The 17,279-nt window shown below is 42.4% G+C and overlaps 1 protein-coding gene across 4 annotated transcripts in view; it reads right to left on the bottom strand.

Moving 5' to 3' along the window:
* Positions 1-6,172: 6,172 nt before the first annotated feature.
* The window catches only part of OCA2 (OCA2 melanosomal transmembrane protein), a 342,139-nt gene continuing 331,032 nt past the window's right edge, over positions 6,173-17,279 (bottom strand). For 2 of the 4 annotated variants that reach the window (XM_055362729.2, XM_055362730.2), the window contains exon 22: positions 6,177-6,770. In XM_055362729.2, the coding sequence (XP_055218704.2) occupies positions 6,686-6,770 (85 nt within the window). In that variant the 3' untranslated portion in view covers positions 6,177-6,685. Of the gene's footprint in view, positions 6,771-17,279 lie in introns of all 4 variants that reach the window. The other 2 variants (XM_004055869.5, XR_010130936.1) reach the window with 2 other exon arrangements.

The following is a 17,279-nucleotide window of genomic DNA, read 5'->3' on the forward strand; positions in this document are numbered from 1 at the left end:
AGAAGAAAAAGAGAATGGGGCTGAAGGAATATTTGGATAATTGTTAACTGAAAATTTCCCAATTTTGGTAAAAGAAATCTAAAGTTCACAAAGCTGAGAAAACTTCAAAAACAATAAACTCAAAGAAATCCATACTAAGCCACAACATAATCAAATCCCTGAAATTAAATAAAAAAAAGAAATTCCTGAAAGCAGCAAGAGGACATGACAACTTATCTGTAGGGGAAAATCAATTTGAATGACAGTACATTCCTCATTAGAGACCATATGGGCACAAGGAAGTAACAGAGCATTTCTCAAGGGCTGAAAGAAAAGAACTGTCAACTAAGAATGCTATGTCCAGTAAGACTTCCTTCAAGAATGAAGGTGAAATGAAACTCTTCTAGAATGAAGAAAAACTGAAAGAAGTTGTTGCAAGTAGATCTAGCTTAGTGAATGAATGGCCAAATTCCTTCTTATGAGTTCTAGCCACCAGAATAAGGCAAAAAATATATATTAAAGGCATAAAGATTGAGAAGGCAGAAATGAAAATGTCCCTATTAGTAGATGACATAATAATCTATGTAAAAAATACCAAGGAATTTTTTTTTAATTCTATAACTAATAAGTGAATTCAGCAAGGCCATGGTATACAGGATCTACACACACAAATCAATCACATTTCTACACGTTAATTATGCAGATTTGGAAACTGAAATTTAAAACACAGTACCTTTCGCTTCAAAGAATATTAAATACTCAATTATAAATCTAACAAAACTTGTCCAGGTTATGCATGCTGAAAATTGTAAGATGTTGATGAAAGAAACCAAAAGAGACCTAAATAAATGGAGAGACATATCATGTCCAAGGGATGGAAAGTTCAACATAGTAAAATTGTCAATTCTTCCCAAATTAACTTATAAGTTTAGTGTGATTTCTATCACATCAGGTCAAGTTTTTTAAAATAGGCATAAGCAAGCTTATCCTAAAATTTATTTGCAAGCATAGGCTTTAGCAAAGACAATCTTGACCAAGAGTTAAGTGGGAAGAATCACTCTATCTCCCTCTGATCCACAAGCCCACCCCTCTTTTCTTCACTTAAAGCCATCTAGTGACTGCACCTTGGTTAGTTGCCTCAGAAACTGATGTGTATTTGTCTCAAGATTCATCCCTCAATACCCATCATTTTCTCCAGGGCTCTTACAAGATACTAATGCATCCTGGATAGAGAAGTAGAACGTCTCCTTCAAGACAAATTAACCTGTCTATTGAAAAAGTTACAGAACTACACCCCTCTTTGGAGTGCACTTAAGGAAATGGAATCTAATTATATTACATCCCAGAGGATAAAATACAAGGCTTGAATGGGCCAAATTCCTGGACAGGCACACTCACCAGGAATTTGAGATTTAATGTGTTAGCTTGACCACTTGGAATAGGCATTATTAATATGCACAGTTGGTTAATATTGGGCATATAGAGAAAGGAGTCCAAAGGCTCAGATTTTTATGTATCCCCTACTCAGCTGTCCCCTAGCATTCCCTGCAAGAGAATCCAGTGGACACTTCCTGCATTGAAGCATTAATAAATGCAGTGTTGCGGGGGCCACCAGTGTCCTTAGAAGTCTCTGATATCTGTCCTTTGGAGACTGTTGCTGACAGTAGGAGAGGTGGTAATGGAATAAAGTTATCTTTTCTCAGTGGGAATAATGGGATTCCAAGGTGGTAAAGACCAGGGGTGTGCTTAATTGTCATAGTCAAGGTTGGCACAGTTACCACATTGTGCTTCAGAGGTCTGTGCCAAAAGGCAAGTGGATCACAGAGCTCAAAGCAATGGCTTCTATGGGAAGCTTGACATAGAAACCTGGAGAGAATCTGGACCTGGGGAGAAGCTTCAGTCATCATAAGAAGGATGAATGACACAAGCTGCTTCCCAGACCTGAGAGTGTTCCTAGCCTCACAGGCCATTGATTGAAGAGAGGTCAGCCAGGTGCATTTGAGAAAGATCCTGCAACAGACCCACAGATGCATTTACTGCTCTTCCCACACCTTCCTCAGAGGGACCTGTGGCCATTTACCAGGTGACTTTTGCATTCCAGTAAGAAATATCCAGACGGTCCTAATGGTTTTAAATTTTCCCTGATTCTCAGAGATCCAAAACATCCTCTGGTCCTTAAGACAGAATAGAGGCTTATGTTGGTCAAGTGACAGGTGCATTCTTGTGCTAAGTCCGCATAATAATTGGTCCTATGAAATGGTGGACCCTTCCTATGGTTATTCCCCTTCTCCAGAATGAATGCTGAGAGAGATCATGTTAAATAACCAACAGAATGACCAAGTTTGTTTCCTATTACATGAGGAAGTTGCCCATCTCACACCAAGATGGTAACACAAAAGAAATACAACATCCTGATGGTAATTTTAGGAGTGACTTAAAATTACCCTACCAAATGAGAAAAAGTTGTACCAATCATCAAAAAAAAAAAAGAAAAAAATACAATTCTTGATGGTCCACTTTTAATTTTGTAGGCAGCATATAACATAGTGGATTTGCTGCTCTGACCCATTAACAGGTAACCTCCCAAGGCTGCAAGGTTTGAGGGGGACCAGAGCAAGCAAGTGCAGCTCACAGGTCCAGGTTGCAATGCTGGCTGCCCTGTCACTTGGGCCTTGTGAAATAGCACAGCACAGCTGCAGGTATCCCAAGGGCAGACACACACACTGTAGGGAGATGCTGGCAAGCCTTGAGGGGAGAGTCGGAGTGCAAACCTCAGGATCTGAATGAAGTCCCTGCCTTCCTGTTCTGACTAGTGTACTAGTCTTCTCTAGAAAAGCAGCTCCAGGCTGCCACTGGGCCTTGGTGCAGGTTGAAGATCTGATTGTGGAAAACAGAGTGACTACAGAACTTGGGCTGTGCGTCACAAGCCAAGGGCTATCTGATCCACTGAACCATCAAGTCAGATGTGCACAGTGATCTTCTGTTATGAAGTATGTTGCATTTACAAGACTGGGCCCCAGCAGATCTGGAAGGCGCATGTGCACTGCAGCAGGAAGTGGCTCAGATTCCCATGGACTCTGCTGCTGCCACGTTGCCTGCGTGGGGCCGTGTGTCAAAGGTAAGGCACAGCTCCTCATGCAAGCTCAGGCAGGACCAGATCCTCGTCTGCAGCACACAGACCCTTCATCTGGATTTTCATGGTGAATTCAGACCGTAAAAGTGTGTCCTCACCGTCCCTGTGGTCTTTAGGACTTTATGCACGTGATGTCGGGCAAACTCTAGCAAGGACAACTGCCTGTGGCAGTCCAACATTTATAGCAAAGGCGCAGCTGGTTTCTTCGAGGTTGTCTTTTTCCATCATAATGACACAGGATTTAATAAGCACTGGATTGTTCACCTAATAATTCTGCAGACAGCGTCAGGAGGGAGTGTGGGCAAGCTCGCGTGGTCTCTTGAGTGGAAAAGCTCATGGCACTTTTAGTGTCTCCTTTCTTCAGAAGTGGACTTTTCATCTGCTGAGGAGCAAAACAGTACATAAAGCTGAGTATCTTCCATCTGCTCCTCCTGCCACACTCCCATTCCCGGACAGCATCAGCAGTGCTTCCTGTCCCCTGGCTTCCAGCTAGCTCAGTCCATGTACAGAGGGAAGCCACAGGAAGAAAGGCATAAACTCAGGATGATCCCCATGGCCCACTCCCCGCCCCCCGCCCTGGCTACCAAGTGTCTCATGCTGGCACAGCCCCAGCAGAAGACCACAGCTCCCGTCCAGTCCCTCTGGACACAGCTCCCTGCATCTCCAGGTCCTGGTCCCCCACCCGCCCAGAGGCCCACAGCTGCCTCCTCTCACTGGCCCTAAAGGATTGCACCATCCCTGGCTGCAGTCACTTGCACTTACCCAATGTGGGCAGACACCTATTTCCAGCCAGTTCTCTGGCTGCTGCGCTAGGGAAATGGAATCAAAGAGCCAGGCAGTGCTGAGGTCCTGTCTGATGCTTGAGATCTTCATTTAAAAATAAAACCAGCCATCCCTGTGGGATGATTCACCTCAGCAACATTGAGGGGCAGTAAAGGTAGCATGGGCCCAGTTTGTTGGTTGACTTTTAAATTTTAGAGCATAAACAAACAACTAAGCTACAAGGGAGTTGACAGGGGAATTTAAAATGTCCTAGGCCAATGAACGAGAGGTTCCAGCAGGGGCAAGGTTTGTTTTAGAGGGTAACCTGGGGTAAATGACTGGAAGTGTTGGAGCGTCAGAGAAAGACCACAGAGATGAAGGACCCTAGGCAGGTCCTGGAGACCCAGGGTGGGTGTAACACGGAGGGGAGTGGGGGAAGGGGGTGGGGGCAGAGAAATCAGAACTGTGGGGCATGAATAGGAACCTCGGGGGAGGCTTGGGGGTATGAGCAAGAGGGAGAAATGAGCCCGGAGCTAATGGTTTTTAAGAATGAGAAGGGATGGGCCGGGCACGGTGGCTCATGCCTGTAATTCCAGCACTTTGGGAGGCCGAGGCGGGTGGATCACGAGGTCAGGAGATGGAGACCATCCTGGCTAACACAGTGAAACCCCGTCTCTACTAAAAATACAAAAACAAAATTAGCCAGGCGTGGTGGCGGGTGCATGTAGTCCCAGCTACTCAGGAGGCTGAGGCAGGAGAATGGCGTGAACCCGGGAGGCGGAGCTTGCAGTGAGCTGAGATCGCACCACTACTCTCCAGCCTGGGCGACTGAGCGAGACTCTGTCTCAAAAAGAAAAAAAGAAAAGAAAGAAAGAAAGAAAAAAGAATGAGAAGGGATGACTGAAGAGTAGAGAGAGGCAACAACGAGGAGAGGCAGTGGGTGGGAGATGGGGCCTAAGCATTGTAGGGGATGACGTGTTAAAGGATGAAAGAGCAGACGCGAGCTGAGCTGGAAGGAGCCGGACATGAGGGAGCCCAGTGCTGTCCCCAGGCATCCTGATGTGGGATAGAAGAGGAAACAGTGCTTTTCAGTGACCGGCTCAGGGATATCCAGGTCCAGTGAGACCAAGCAAAGTACGGGCAGCACGGGAGTGGCCAGAAGAACCCTTCCCTGGACAGGCTGTGGCAGGGGCTCCTCCGGGACATCCAGTCAGCTGCACGTGTCTCGAAGCTTCTGTGTGACGTTGTCCAACACCGCATTTTAAAATAAACTAGGGTTGCACGTCAGGTTTGCTGTCAAGGAATTCAAAGGGCATATAAACACTCCCAACCTTTCAGGGAAGAACTGTGTTGCCATTCGACAATACAGACTCTAAACAGTAGACAGGGACACCCATCCTGAGGGCGCCTGTGACAGAAATGGGACCAGAAAGGTCTCCTGCCTTGCAGTTCTTAGTGCCCTGAGCATCTTGGACCTTTTGAAGTCAGACGCTTGACACACAATCACTTCGGAGCAGTGTCCCCATTTTCTTTTTTTTTTTTTTTTTTGAGACGGAGTCTCGCTCTGCCACCCAGGCTGGAGTGCAGTGGTGCGATCTCGGCTCACTGCAAGCTCCGCCTCCCGGGTTCACGCCATTCTCCTGCCTCAGCCTCCCGCGTAGCTGGGACTACAGGCGCCCGCCACCACACCCGGCTAATTTTTTGTATTTTTTAGTAGAGACGGGGTTTCACTGTGTTAGCCAGGATGGTCTCGATCTCCTGACCTCGTGATCTGCCCGCCTCGGTCTCCCAAAGTGCTGGGATTACAGGCGTGAGCCACCGCGCCCGGCCTAGTGTCCCCATTTTCATTCCAAGGTGTCATGCACAGAAGATCAGAAACTGAAGAAGGGCTTCTTCCTCTGGGGCATAGCCATGATACTGATGAGGCAGAGCAGAGGAGACCTCGCAGGAAGCACAGGGCTCCCCCTTGGTCTTTGTTCTCATTACCCTTACCTCACAAGGAATGCTTCACAAAAGAACTGCATTTAATAAACACCGACTGAGCCACAGCGTCCTGCAGGGAGAGCAGGACTGAGGATATCGAGTGTACGTCTGTGTAATTGATGGAAATAGCATGCACCACTTGCAAAATGGAAAAATCATTACTCTAAGCTGTTAAATATGTAAGATATCCTTAAAAGATACCTATGATCTTCTGCAAGTCAAATTTCTGGACTTTTAATTAATAACTTTAAAACTGCAGAGAAAAATATAAATGGATAAAATGCAATTTTACATAATGTAAACTACTCCAAAGCCTTTTATCAAGGAACAGTTTATTTTAATACATAAAATGCTTCCTTACGAGCAGTAAACCTTTTCCCAGAAAGTCTATATTCAGAAAGCATACAATTTGAATGCTGATTATTTTAACATGAAAAGTGATTACAAGAAAAACAAACTGTGTTTAGCCTCAGGAGAATTGACAGTTAAACAGTACAGTCAATTTTAGGTGGATGTGTGTCTTTTCCTATGTATACCAGGAAGGGTTTTGAAACATATGTATTTTTCTGGAGGGGAATCTTGAGTAAGTTATCTCACATCTTTCTACATTTTGTCCTTGGGGAGAAAGGACACACAGAGGAGGTCATGGTGTTCCAACATTCGCTTGAATTAGAGTGTTAGTGTCAAGGTCTATTCCACTGTGTCTCTGTAGCATCTCCAGGGTAAGCACCTTTTCTTCTTCAAACAGTGGGGTCAGGGTAGTTTTATGACTGATGGGTTGTGATGGATGAAGTTTCCTTTAGTCTTCGAGCAATAGATGGATGTCTATTAATTCCATCCCACCACCACATGAGCCACAAGGAGATAACACATCCCAACAGTGCAGGACACAACCATCATTGGGAAGCCCAGCCTGAAATACAAAGAGAAATGAGTTATGGCATCTGAAATCTGGATAATCTCATGAGATACGGACTCATAGCTCATGAGAACATGGCCTTAGCACCTTTGCATTTTCACAACGGCCACTACCTTTTATTTCCATAAATCAGAAAGTTAGTTTTAGACTAAATTATGTGAATGCATGCTTCTATTAGACATCCTCCATTGTGTGCAATTTTATTTGAGACCTGCTTAAGGTTTTCTCAAATTTTTAATGGCTATATGGAGCCTCTGTTTGTTCATCTATATTAGACTGTTGGTCTTTCAATGCCATGTGCTGGGCCACCATTTAAATCTCTGGATGTTTCCTCTACTTGTGTCATCTTCCAACTTTTCTTCTCTGGAGATTTCCCAGAGATCCCAGTTTCCCGCAGGCTCCTCAAGTCCCTCACACTTAAGGCCAAGGAGAGCTTGAGAAGTAGTGTTGGAAACTAAGGCCAACTGTTGTCTAAGGAAAGGCAAAGGGAAGAAGAAGTTTTTCTTCTGTAGCCGGTGAGGTGTGAGACGTGTGGACAAGGAGGGTGTGCACAGATACAAAAGCAGTCATGAGAAGAGAGAAGCATCCCTCACTGTGTGCCTCCTCCAATGTACCCACATCTCCACAAATTCCTACCCCAGCTTCCAGGCACTGACAGATGCCACTTGGCATGGGTAATGCACGCTCTGTAGCCATTGCTCAGTGCTGCCTGGTCACTAAGGGAAGCCCCTGCAAATGTTACAATTTTGGTTTCAAAAGGCTTAAGTTTTACCAGTAAGAGCCTAGCATGTGGTAATTATAAAGACATTCTCTCTTCCCTGGCCATAAGTGTAGGAAGAGGCTACTCAGAAAGAGCCACAGCAAGGGTTCCTCAACAGAGCTACAATTAAACACAAAAACTGATTCCATGAGCGAGACAGCTCCCTAAATTATAGAGCAGACTTGGGCATTTCAAGAAAGTGGTAGGATTCTCTTGGCTTCTCTTCTGAACACATTTTATTTTACAAAACAAACAAAAAGAAACACAGAACATATTTTGGGAAAACTACTTAAATTTCTTGAACTTTATCAACTTTGTTTTTGAAAATAGCTGAACATGTTTGCAAAATGTCAGCCCTGATCATTGAGTTCTGGAAAAACACAACCCACGACACTGTCTGATCAACTCCAGGCATCACAGACATCACTGCAAGCCTTCATGGAAGCACAAAGCCTTCGTTCCTCTGTGACAGATTATGTAGAGTGAGTCAGTGTCAGGTAAGATGCCGAGAATCTCAGTCCGGGTGCTGAGACACCTGGCCATGTTTTAGAAGCAAATTTGCCTTGCCAAGGGGTGAATTCCACAAAAAGCAGACCTTGCTTGAGAAGCCCAAGACTGGAGAAAGTTCCTGGTGGGTGGTTTTGCCGTGCTCCCAAGTGAGAGCCACTGATGTCTCGAGGATGGCACCAACGCAGAGAAGGAGCATCACCTAGCATCACCAAACATTTTCATTTCACCCAGAAGTGATGCAATCACTCAGACCCATCAGAAACCCTACTCTCCTTCACAACACCTAGTCACTATGACACTCTCCATGCACAGGACCCTCTCAACTGCCCACAGTGCCTTCTGGAATTGGCATCATCACACCTACTGCAGAGGTGGGATGTTGAGAGGTAAGCAGGCTTGCCTGGGTCTCTCAGCTAGTTTGCTCTGGTGTGACAATCCAAATGCATCAGTCTAACTCTAGTTAGATTGTGTGATTAAGAGTGATTAAGAGTGTGTACTCCTAATCACTACATATGCTGCCTCCCTGTGGACATGGATAAATCATAACAATGGCAACCTGCCATTAGTAGGTAAATGACTTACTGAATATCTGCTGTATGCTAAGGGCCTCATAGACTAGACGTTGACATTATCTATTATTTCCCAAACATGATGAGGCATGTCATGTTACCCCTATTATATAGATGAAGCAACTGAAGCTTGCATATAGTAGGGAACTTGACAACGGCCACCACCAGTAAAAGGCAGAGATGGTGTCTTGGAATATTCTTCTGGCTTCAAAACCCAAATGAATTTTCCCAACAGAGACAGGTACCACAATACACTAGCTTAGGGCTCTAGTTTTCAATTCCTGCTCTTGCCCAGTGGTATCACCTTGGAAAAGTATTAAATGTCTCCATAACTCAATTTCTTTATATATAAAATGAAGGTAATAACAGTACCTAAGAGTGCTGTGAGGATTCCATGAGTTCACCCTTATAAATCCCTTAGAACAGTGAGAACAGTGGCCACATAATGAGCCCTCAACAAGTTTTAGCCACAGACCAGTGCTCCTCAAACCGGGACAGCTGCCCCAAAGTGCATGTTGACTGGGATTACAAAGTGCCCAAAATCACAGAGTAAGCCTGGAGCACCTTCCTGGTGCATGAGTTGTGTTTGGTGGTAAGGAATTTAATGATACAAATACATAAGGGTTTACTGGAGAAGAGAATTTTACTCTCAAATTAAAGACGATAAAGCAGGCTTCCAGTTCTCAAGCAAGATGAAATGGATGCATTTCTTCCAATTCCTCCCACTAAGCAGGGCTAAAAGCTTGGCATTTTATAGAAAACAAGCATAAGGAGACCATAAAGATGAAGAGGAGGCAGATCAGCTGGGGATCTTGGGATCCCAAAGAATGGCATGGAGGTGGGTTTCCTTTTGGTTTCCCCTCATATATCCTAGACTAGGTGCTGGGAAGCTGATACGTCAGTGGGTACTAGAAAGAAAACAAAAAGCTCCAAGAGAAGCCTGCTCTCCCTAGCCAGAAAGCCAGGAAAGGGCACTAAAGCTAGACATAACACTCCTAGATAATAACCACTCCTGCCAAATTCCACGGGAAAAAAAATTAAGCTCCTTGGTGAAGGCCAAGTGGGAACCAGAACTTCCACGCTCACCAGGCTGTAGCAAGCCCCTCTCCTGTGGTAACAGCAGAGACCACGTGGGGATCCCACGAGCCAGGGGTGTTTCAAGTTGAATGAGAAAAGCCAATCAACAGAAGCCAATACTGAGGTGATACAGATGTCGAAATTATCTGAAAAGGATTTCAAAGCAGCTACCATAAAAATTCTTCAACAAGCAATGACAAACACACTTGAAATAAATGAAAAAAAATGGAAAGTCTCAGACAAGAAATTGAAACTATAAAGGAGGACCACATGGAAATTTTTCAGTTCAGCTGAAGTAAAACTCTAACGGAATGGGCACAATAATATAATGGAGAGTATAAAGGAAAGAATTGGTGAACTTGAAGATACAACAACAGAAATTGTTCATCTGAAAAATGAAAAAAGACTAAAAAAACAAAAGGAACCAACCCTCAGGGATCTGTGGGACATGAACAAAAGATCTAACATTTGTATCATTGGAGAAAGAGGGCAGGGATGAAAAAGTATTCAAAGAAATAATGATTAAAAAATTGGTAAAAGATATAAACCTAGAGATTTAAGAAGCTGGGAAAATCCTAAAAAGGCTAGGCACCCCCCAAAATCTATGCCAAGACACAACAATCAACAAATCAAACTCGTGAAAACTAAAGAAAGATAAAATTTATTGAAAGCAGTCAGAGATAAATGACAATTTACCTATAGAGAAAAACTACAAGTTTCTCCTCAGAAACGATGGAGGCCAGAAAAAAGTGGCATAATATTTTTAATTGCTAAAAGACATGAACAATCAACCCCAATTTCTATATCCATCAAAAATATCCTTCAGGGATAAAGGGAGACTCAAGACACTCTCAGATGAAGAAAAACTAGAAGAGCAGCAAACTTACCCTAAAAGTACTGCTAAGAAGGTCTTCAAACAGAAATGAAATGATAAAAAGAAGGAATCTTGGAGTATCAGGAAGGAATAACAAAAGAAAGAGCAAATGTATGGTTAAATATGATAAACTTTCCTTTTCATCTTGAGTTTTTAAATTATGTTTGATGGTTGAAACAAAATAAATAGCAAAATAGTAAAAGCACGGATAAAGATAAACCACACAAACAGTAATCAAAAGAGTAGGAATGGCTATATTAATATCACATGAAGTATATTTCAGAGCAAAGAACATTTCCAAGGCAGAGAGGGATATTGCATATATATAAAGCAGTCAATCCACCGAGAGATCATAGTTATCCTGAATGTGTATTCACCAAATAACTGAGCTGAAAAATTGAAACAAAAACTGACAAAATGACAAGAGAAAGTAAATGACAAGAGAAAGCGGCACATGCACAAATGGATTGTAGACTGACAAATCCACTATTATAGATGGAGACTTTTACTCTCTCTCTCTGTAATTCATGGAAGAACTAGAAAGAAATTCAGCAGAGAGAACTCAACAATATCTTCCAGCAATCAAATCTTGCTGATACTACAGAGTGCTCCAGCCAACAACAGCAGAATGCACATTCCTTTCAGCATCCAAGAAACATTTAGCAAGACAGATCATATCCTGGACCAAAAAATAAACATCAACAAGTTTAAAAGAATTAAAATTATACAGAGGGTTTTTTTCTTACCATAAGCAATCAAACTAATTTTGATTTCAAATTTGATTTGATTTGATTTGCTAATTTGATAAGAAATCAGTAACAGAAAGGCAACCAGAAACTATCCAAGCATTTTCAAATTAAATATTATGCTTCTAAATAATTCATAGATCGAAGAGATTGTCACAAGGAAAGTAAAAAAAACACATGGAACTAAATGAAAATGGAGCATCATTTTCTAATTTATGATCTCTGTGTTACCTCAACCCTATAAAGAAAATCATCTAGGAAAAGAAAGCAAATTAAAAACTACAGCTAACATGTCACTTGTTGAGAAGGAAACGTATAGCACTAAATGTTTGTATTAGAAAAAAGAAAAGGTCTTAAATCAATAATTTAAGTTCCCATCTTAAGGAAATAGAAAAAGAATTTAAAAATAAACCCAAAAACAAGCAGAAGAAAAGAAATAATAAAGATAAGAGCATAAATTCATGAATTTAAAAATAGGAAAACAGTGGAGAAAAATCAATGAAACAAAGCTGATTTTTAAAAAAAGATCAATAAAATTAACCAGCTTCTAGAAGGACTGACAAGTAAAAAGAGAAAAAAGACAAATGGTCAATATCAATGAAACAGGAGTTATCACAAAAAACCTTCAGGATTTAATCAAAAGATTAAAAGTTTCTCATATTAACTACCGTTGTACTATTAACAATTGTATACATATACATTTAACAACTAGAATGAAATAATTTAAATCACCCTATATATATTAGAGAATTTAAACTGGTAGTTAGAGACCTTCCAAAAAAGAAAATTGTAAGGCCAGATTGTCTCACTGGTGAATTCTGTGAAATATTTAAAGAACTAACACTAATTCTATACAAATGCTTCCAGAAAATAAAAGGGGAGGGAACATCATTTTCTAAATTATTTTATGATCCCTGTATTACCTCAACCCCATAAAGAAAATCGTCTAGGAAAAGGAAGCAAATGAAAAAACTACAGCTAACATAATACTTAATAATGAGAAACTGAATGCTTCTCCCCCACAGGATTCTCACCACTCTTATTCAACGCAGTACTGAAAGCCCAAGTCAGTATAATAAGGCAAAAGACACACAGACTAAAATAGATGAAATAAAATTCTATTTGCAGATGACATGATAGTTTACATTAAAAAATCCTAAGAAATTAAAAAAAAAAGCAAAACAAAACACTTCTAAAACTAATCAGTGAGCAGTAAGTTCAGCAAGGACTGCAACACAAGATCAACATTCAAAACTTATTTTTTCCTGTAAACTACCAATGAATACATAAAAATTAAAATTAAAAACACAATACCACTTAAAATCACTCCAATTAAAATTAAACACTTAGGCATAAACTTAAATCTTGTTTTAAACTTAAATCATGTTTGTAACTTACAGCACACCAGCATCTGTGTGCTGTAAGTTACAAAATGGTGATTAAAAAAAAAACCCCAAAGCAGTTCTAGATAAATGGAGAGATATAGAGTGTTCATTAATGGAAGACTCAACATAGACAAAATGTTAATTTGCCCCAAATTGATTCTAGGTTTAATGCAATTCCTAGCAGAAATTTTTCTAGCCATAGACAAGCTTATTCTAAAATGTATATGGAAAGGCACAGGCTCTAGAATAGCAAAGACAATCTTAACAAAGAAGAACTGAATGGGAGACCCACTCTATCCAACATGAAGGTCTACTATGTAGCACCAGTAATTAAGGCAATACAGCACGGATGCAGATATAGACACATGGATCAATGGGCCAGAACACAGAACCTGAAAACAGACCCATAAAGACATGCCCAACTTATTTTTTTTAAGATATGGGGTCTCATTCTGTCATCCAGGCTGGAGCGCATTGGCGTCATCACAGCTCCCTACAGCCTTGACTTCCCAGGCTCAAGGGATGCTCTTGCCTTAGCCTCCCAGCCAGCTGGAACTACAGGTGCCACCATGCCCAGTATGCCCAGCTTATTTTTGACAAAGATGCAAAAGTGAGTCTTTGCAAGAATAGCCTTTTCTTTCTTTATATTTGTATAAATGTAAGGGGTATAAGTGCAGTTTCGTAACATGGACATAGTGCATAGTGGTGAGGTCTGGGCTTTTAGAGTAATATCACCAGAATAATGTACTTTTAAGTAATTTCCCATCCCTCACCCTCTCCCACCCTCCCATCTTTCTGAGTCTACAATGTCTATTATTCCATACTCCATGTCCATGTGAGACAGAGTAGACACAGGACTCAGCCCACCTCCACTATGGTATTTTTCCATACATGCCCATTGACCAGACCTTGCAAGCTGTCTGAAGAAACTGAGATAAGCAGCTTCCCACCATAAATCTTATTCAAGAAGCCATACCTGCTGACTGCAGGACCTCAAAAACCTAAAATAAGCAACATCCTAACATAAATCTCACTCAAAAGAAGTTAACCCCATCACCAGCATGTACCTAAGAGCAGAATAATGAGCCATCTTTAACCCATGACTTATTGTAATACCGAAATCCCCACCCAGGGAGGGGCTTATCTGCCATTTTCTAATCATGTGACATATGGATTAGCATGCCCCCTTACTAGCCTGTGCACCTGAACACTCCACCCTGCACATTCAGTGATGCTTACCTACTTCCTGCATGTCACCCTCCTTAAGACACCACAATGCACTCCCCTCAGGGTGTCAGCCAGGTAACATTTGTTCCTGCACTAAATTTCCCTTATGCCAAACCTTTCTGGGCCTAAGTCTTAATGGACCTTGTCTAAAAACGGTTTGCCTAGGCTTGTGTTAATTTCTATTACATTGAGAGCCAAAAATCTCATGCTGACAACACATGTACATGTTATTAAGCTCCTGCTTATAAGTGAGAACACGTGGTATTTGTCTTTCTGTTTCTGAGTTATTTCACTTAAGAAAAGGACCTCCAGTTCCATCCATGTTGCCACAAATGACGTGATTTCATTTGTTATGGCTGAGTAGTATTCCACTGAGCATATACATTACACTTTAGGATGCCCTTTTTGACAAATACTTCTAGAGCAATTGGGTATCTAAATGTCAGAAAATAAATTTCAACCTCAACCTCACACTTTATACAAACATTAACTCATAATGGATCATAGATTTAAATGCAAAATGTAAAACTACAAAACATTTAGAAGAAAACATAGGATAAAAATCTGAGGCCTACAGTTTAGTGAAGAGTTCTTAGGCATGACACCAAAAGTATGATTCCATAAGAAAAAAAAATTGATAAAATCAACTTCATCAAAATAAAAATATTTTTTAAAACATTTGCTCAATAAATAAAAGACCCTGCTAGGAGGGTATAAAGACATGCTACTGGCTAGGAGAAAACATTTGCAGACCATAGACCAGTCAAAGGATTCTTATCTAGAATATATGAAAAGATCTCAAAACTCAGTGGTACAAACACTAAACAATCCAATTAGAAAATGAACAAAAGACATGAAGAGACATTTCACTGAAGCTATATGAGTGGAAAACCAGCACACAAAAAGATGCCTCACATCACTAGCCATTAGGGAAGTGGGCAATGATGCGGCTGCTGTGAGTGGTTGCGATGCCGGTGTGATGGAGATATCCCTGGCTATGGGAGGGCCCTTCCTGTGGGGAGACAGGCAGCGGATGCCCAGGGCACAGCTGGCTGGGAGGCAGGCACCCTCCTGGGAAGCAGGGCTGCTGGGCTGGGAGGAGACTGTGCCTCAGGGAGAAGGTGAGGTTGCCCTGGTACTGGGTGGGAGTGAGTGGTGAGGGCCTGGCCAAATGTAGGTGACAGGACAGCCTCTGTGTCCATTTAACAAGGCAGAGTTTCAGACAGGGTGCGAGGCAGCCAGAGAGACATATAATATTCACTGAGCTTCAGGAGAGCTGATCACCCCAGGCCAAGGCCAACACTGCCCAGTGTCCTCACTAAGAAACCCCTCAGGACACAGGTTCCAACCCAGCCACTGGGGGGTGGGGGTGTGGGGAGTGGAGAGAGACAGAGAGAGAGGTAGGAGGGAAGGGAGAGGGAGAGAGAGACAGAGGGAGAAATGGAAGGCACTGAGAAACAGAAGGGACAGGGGAGAGAGACGGAAGGAAAAAGGGAGAGGGATCAGAGGTAGTACAGAAAGAGGGAGGAGGGAGACGGGGAGAGAGAAAGAAGGAGGGACAGAGGCAAGGAGAGAGGGGAAGAGAGAGAGGGGAAAATAGAGGGGAGAAAGGAGAGGCAGGAGGGGGAGGAGATTGGCATCAAATGCCAGCTCTAGTATTTTATATCGTGGCTTCATCATCTGCTTGCAGGGTTACCATGAGCCAGCAAAGAATAACACTCACACTGAAAGGCATTTTGCACATGCCACAAGATCCCTGAAAGAGCCCTTATCTCATAAAGATGCACACAGTAGGGCTTCCATGAATGAAAATCTCCCCTTCCATTCCAAAGACAACTCAAGGTAAACTGCTCCCTTTTTACAGACCAGGAGCCAACAAACTACAGCCTCAGGCCAAATGTGGTCACCACCTTTTTCTTGTGAGAAAACTCCACTGGGACTGGGAGTCAGCCGCCCATGCATTTGCTTGCTGTCTACGGCCACCTCAGAGCCACCAAGGTAGAGTCCAGTGGAGCAGTTGTGACAGAGGCCTTGCGGTCCACAAAGCCTGAAATATGCATTCACTCTTACTGAAAACACTTACTGACCCTAAGAATATCAGGTCCTGGGAAGGTAAAGGAGTTACAGGAAAGGGGTCCTGATCCAGACCCCAAGAGAGGATTCTTAGATCTTGCCCAAGAAAAAATTTGAGGTGAATCCATAGAGTAAAGCAAAAGCAAGTGTATTAAGAAAGTAAAGGAATAAAGAATGGCTAGTCCATAGGCAGAGCAACAGCTTGGGCTGCTGGACTAAGGATACGTGTAGCTATTTCTTGATATTTCGTGTAGATATTTCTTGCTAAACAAGGGGTGGATTATTCATGAGTTTTCCAGGAAAGGGGTGGACAATTCCCAGAACTGAGGGTTCCTCCCATTTTTAGACTGTATAGACTAACTTCCTGATGTTGCCATGACATTTGTGAACTGTCAAGGTGCTGGTGGGAGTGTCTGTTACCAGGTGAGTGTGGCAGGCCAGGTCTCAAGGACGCAGGCCTCCAAAAAACTATCTCAGCACTGACTGAGTGCTCAGGTTCAACATCAAGAGCTGAGAGAGCCAGTGTCCTTATACAAACACCGGAATGTAAAAAAAGCCCACCAAGAGTTTTGCCCAGGCCTTTCCTGGGCCTTGAAGCATGACAAGATAATGAGGGAATTCTTAACAGGACCCGTTTAGGATTAAACAAGTTTTATTGGGGGTCTGAAGAAACTCCCCAGGCTTCCACAAACAAGTTTATTTGGGGTCTGAAGGAACTCCCTATAACTCCATGATTTAGCAAGAGACAAGACAATCACTCAAGCACCTGGACCCATTTAGATTAAGTAAATTTCCTGAGGCTCCAGAGGAAGGTTTTCAGGACTCAAGTCTTAGTTATGGATTAGAAATTAATCACTTATGTCTTTAGATGAAAGAATCACACTTACATGTAGACATACAGCTTAGAAGGTTATAGCTGGAAGGCTGTAATCTTGAGTTGGTCTGGAGATATTTACCAGACCTTCTCCCTTAACCAGTTATAGAAATAAAATAAAACTCTTTTCCTTTCCCAGTTCATCTGCATCCTGTTATTGGGCTTCGAGAATAATAAGCCCGACCCTCGGTTTGGTCCAGGAACAGGAATGCATTATAATTGGTGTATAATGAGCAGTGCGAACAATCAGAAGTCACTCTCATCACCATCTTGGTTTTGGTGGGTTTCGGCCCGTTTCTTTATTGCAAACTGTTTTATCAGCAAGGTCTTTGTGACCTGTATCTTGTGCCAACCTCCTAACTCATCCCGTGAATTAGAATGCCTACCTTCCTGGGAATGCTGCCCAGC

The sequence above is a fragment of the Gorilla gorilla genome, chromosome 16 (genome assembly GCF_029281585.2).
Source record: "Gorilla gorilla gorilla isolate KB3781 chromosome 16, NHGRI_mGorGor1-v2.1_pri, whole genome shotgun sequence".
In the NCBI taxonomy this organism is placed as follows: Eukaryota; Metazoa; Chordata; class Mammalia; order Primates; family Hominidae; genus Gorilla; species Gorilla gorilla.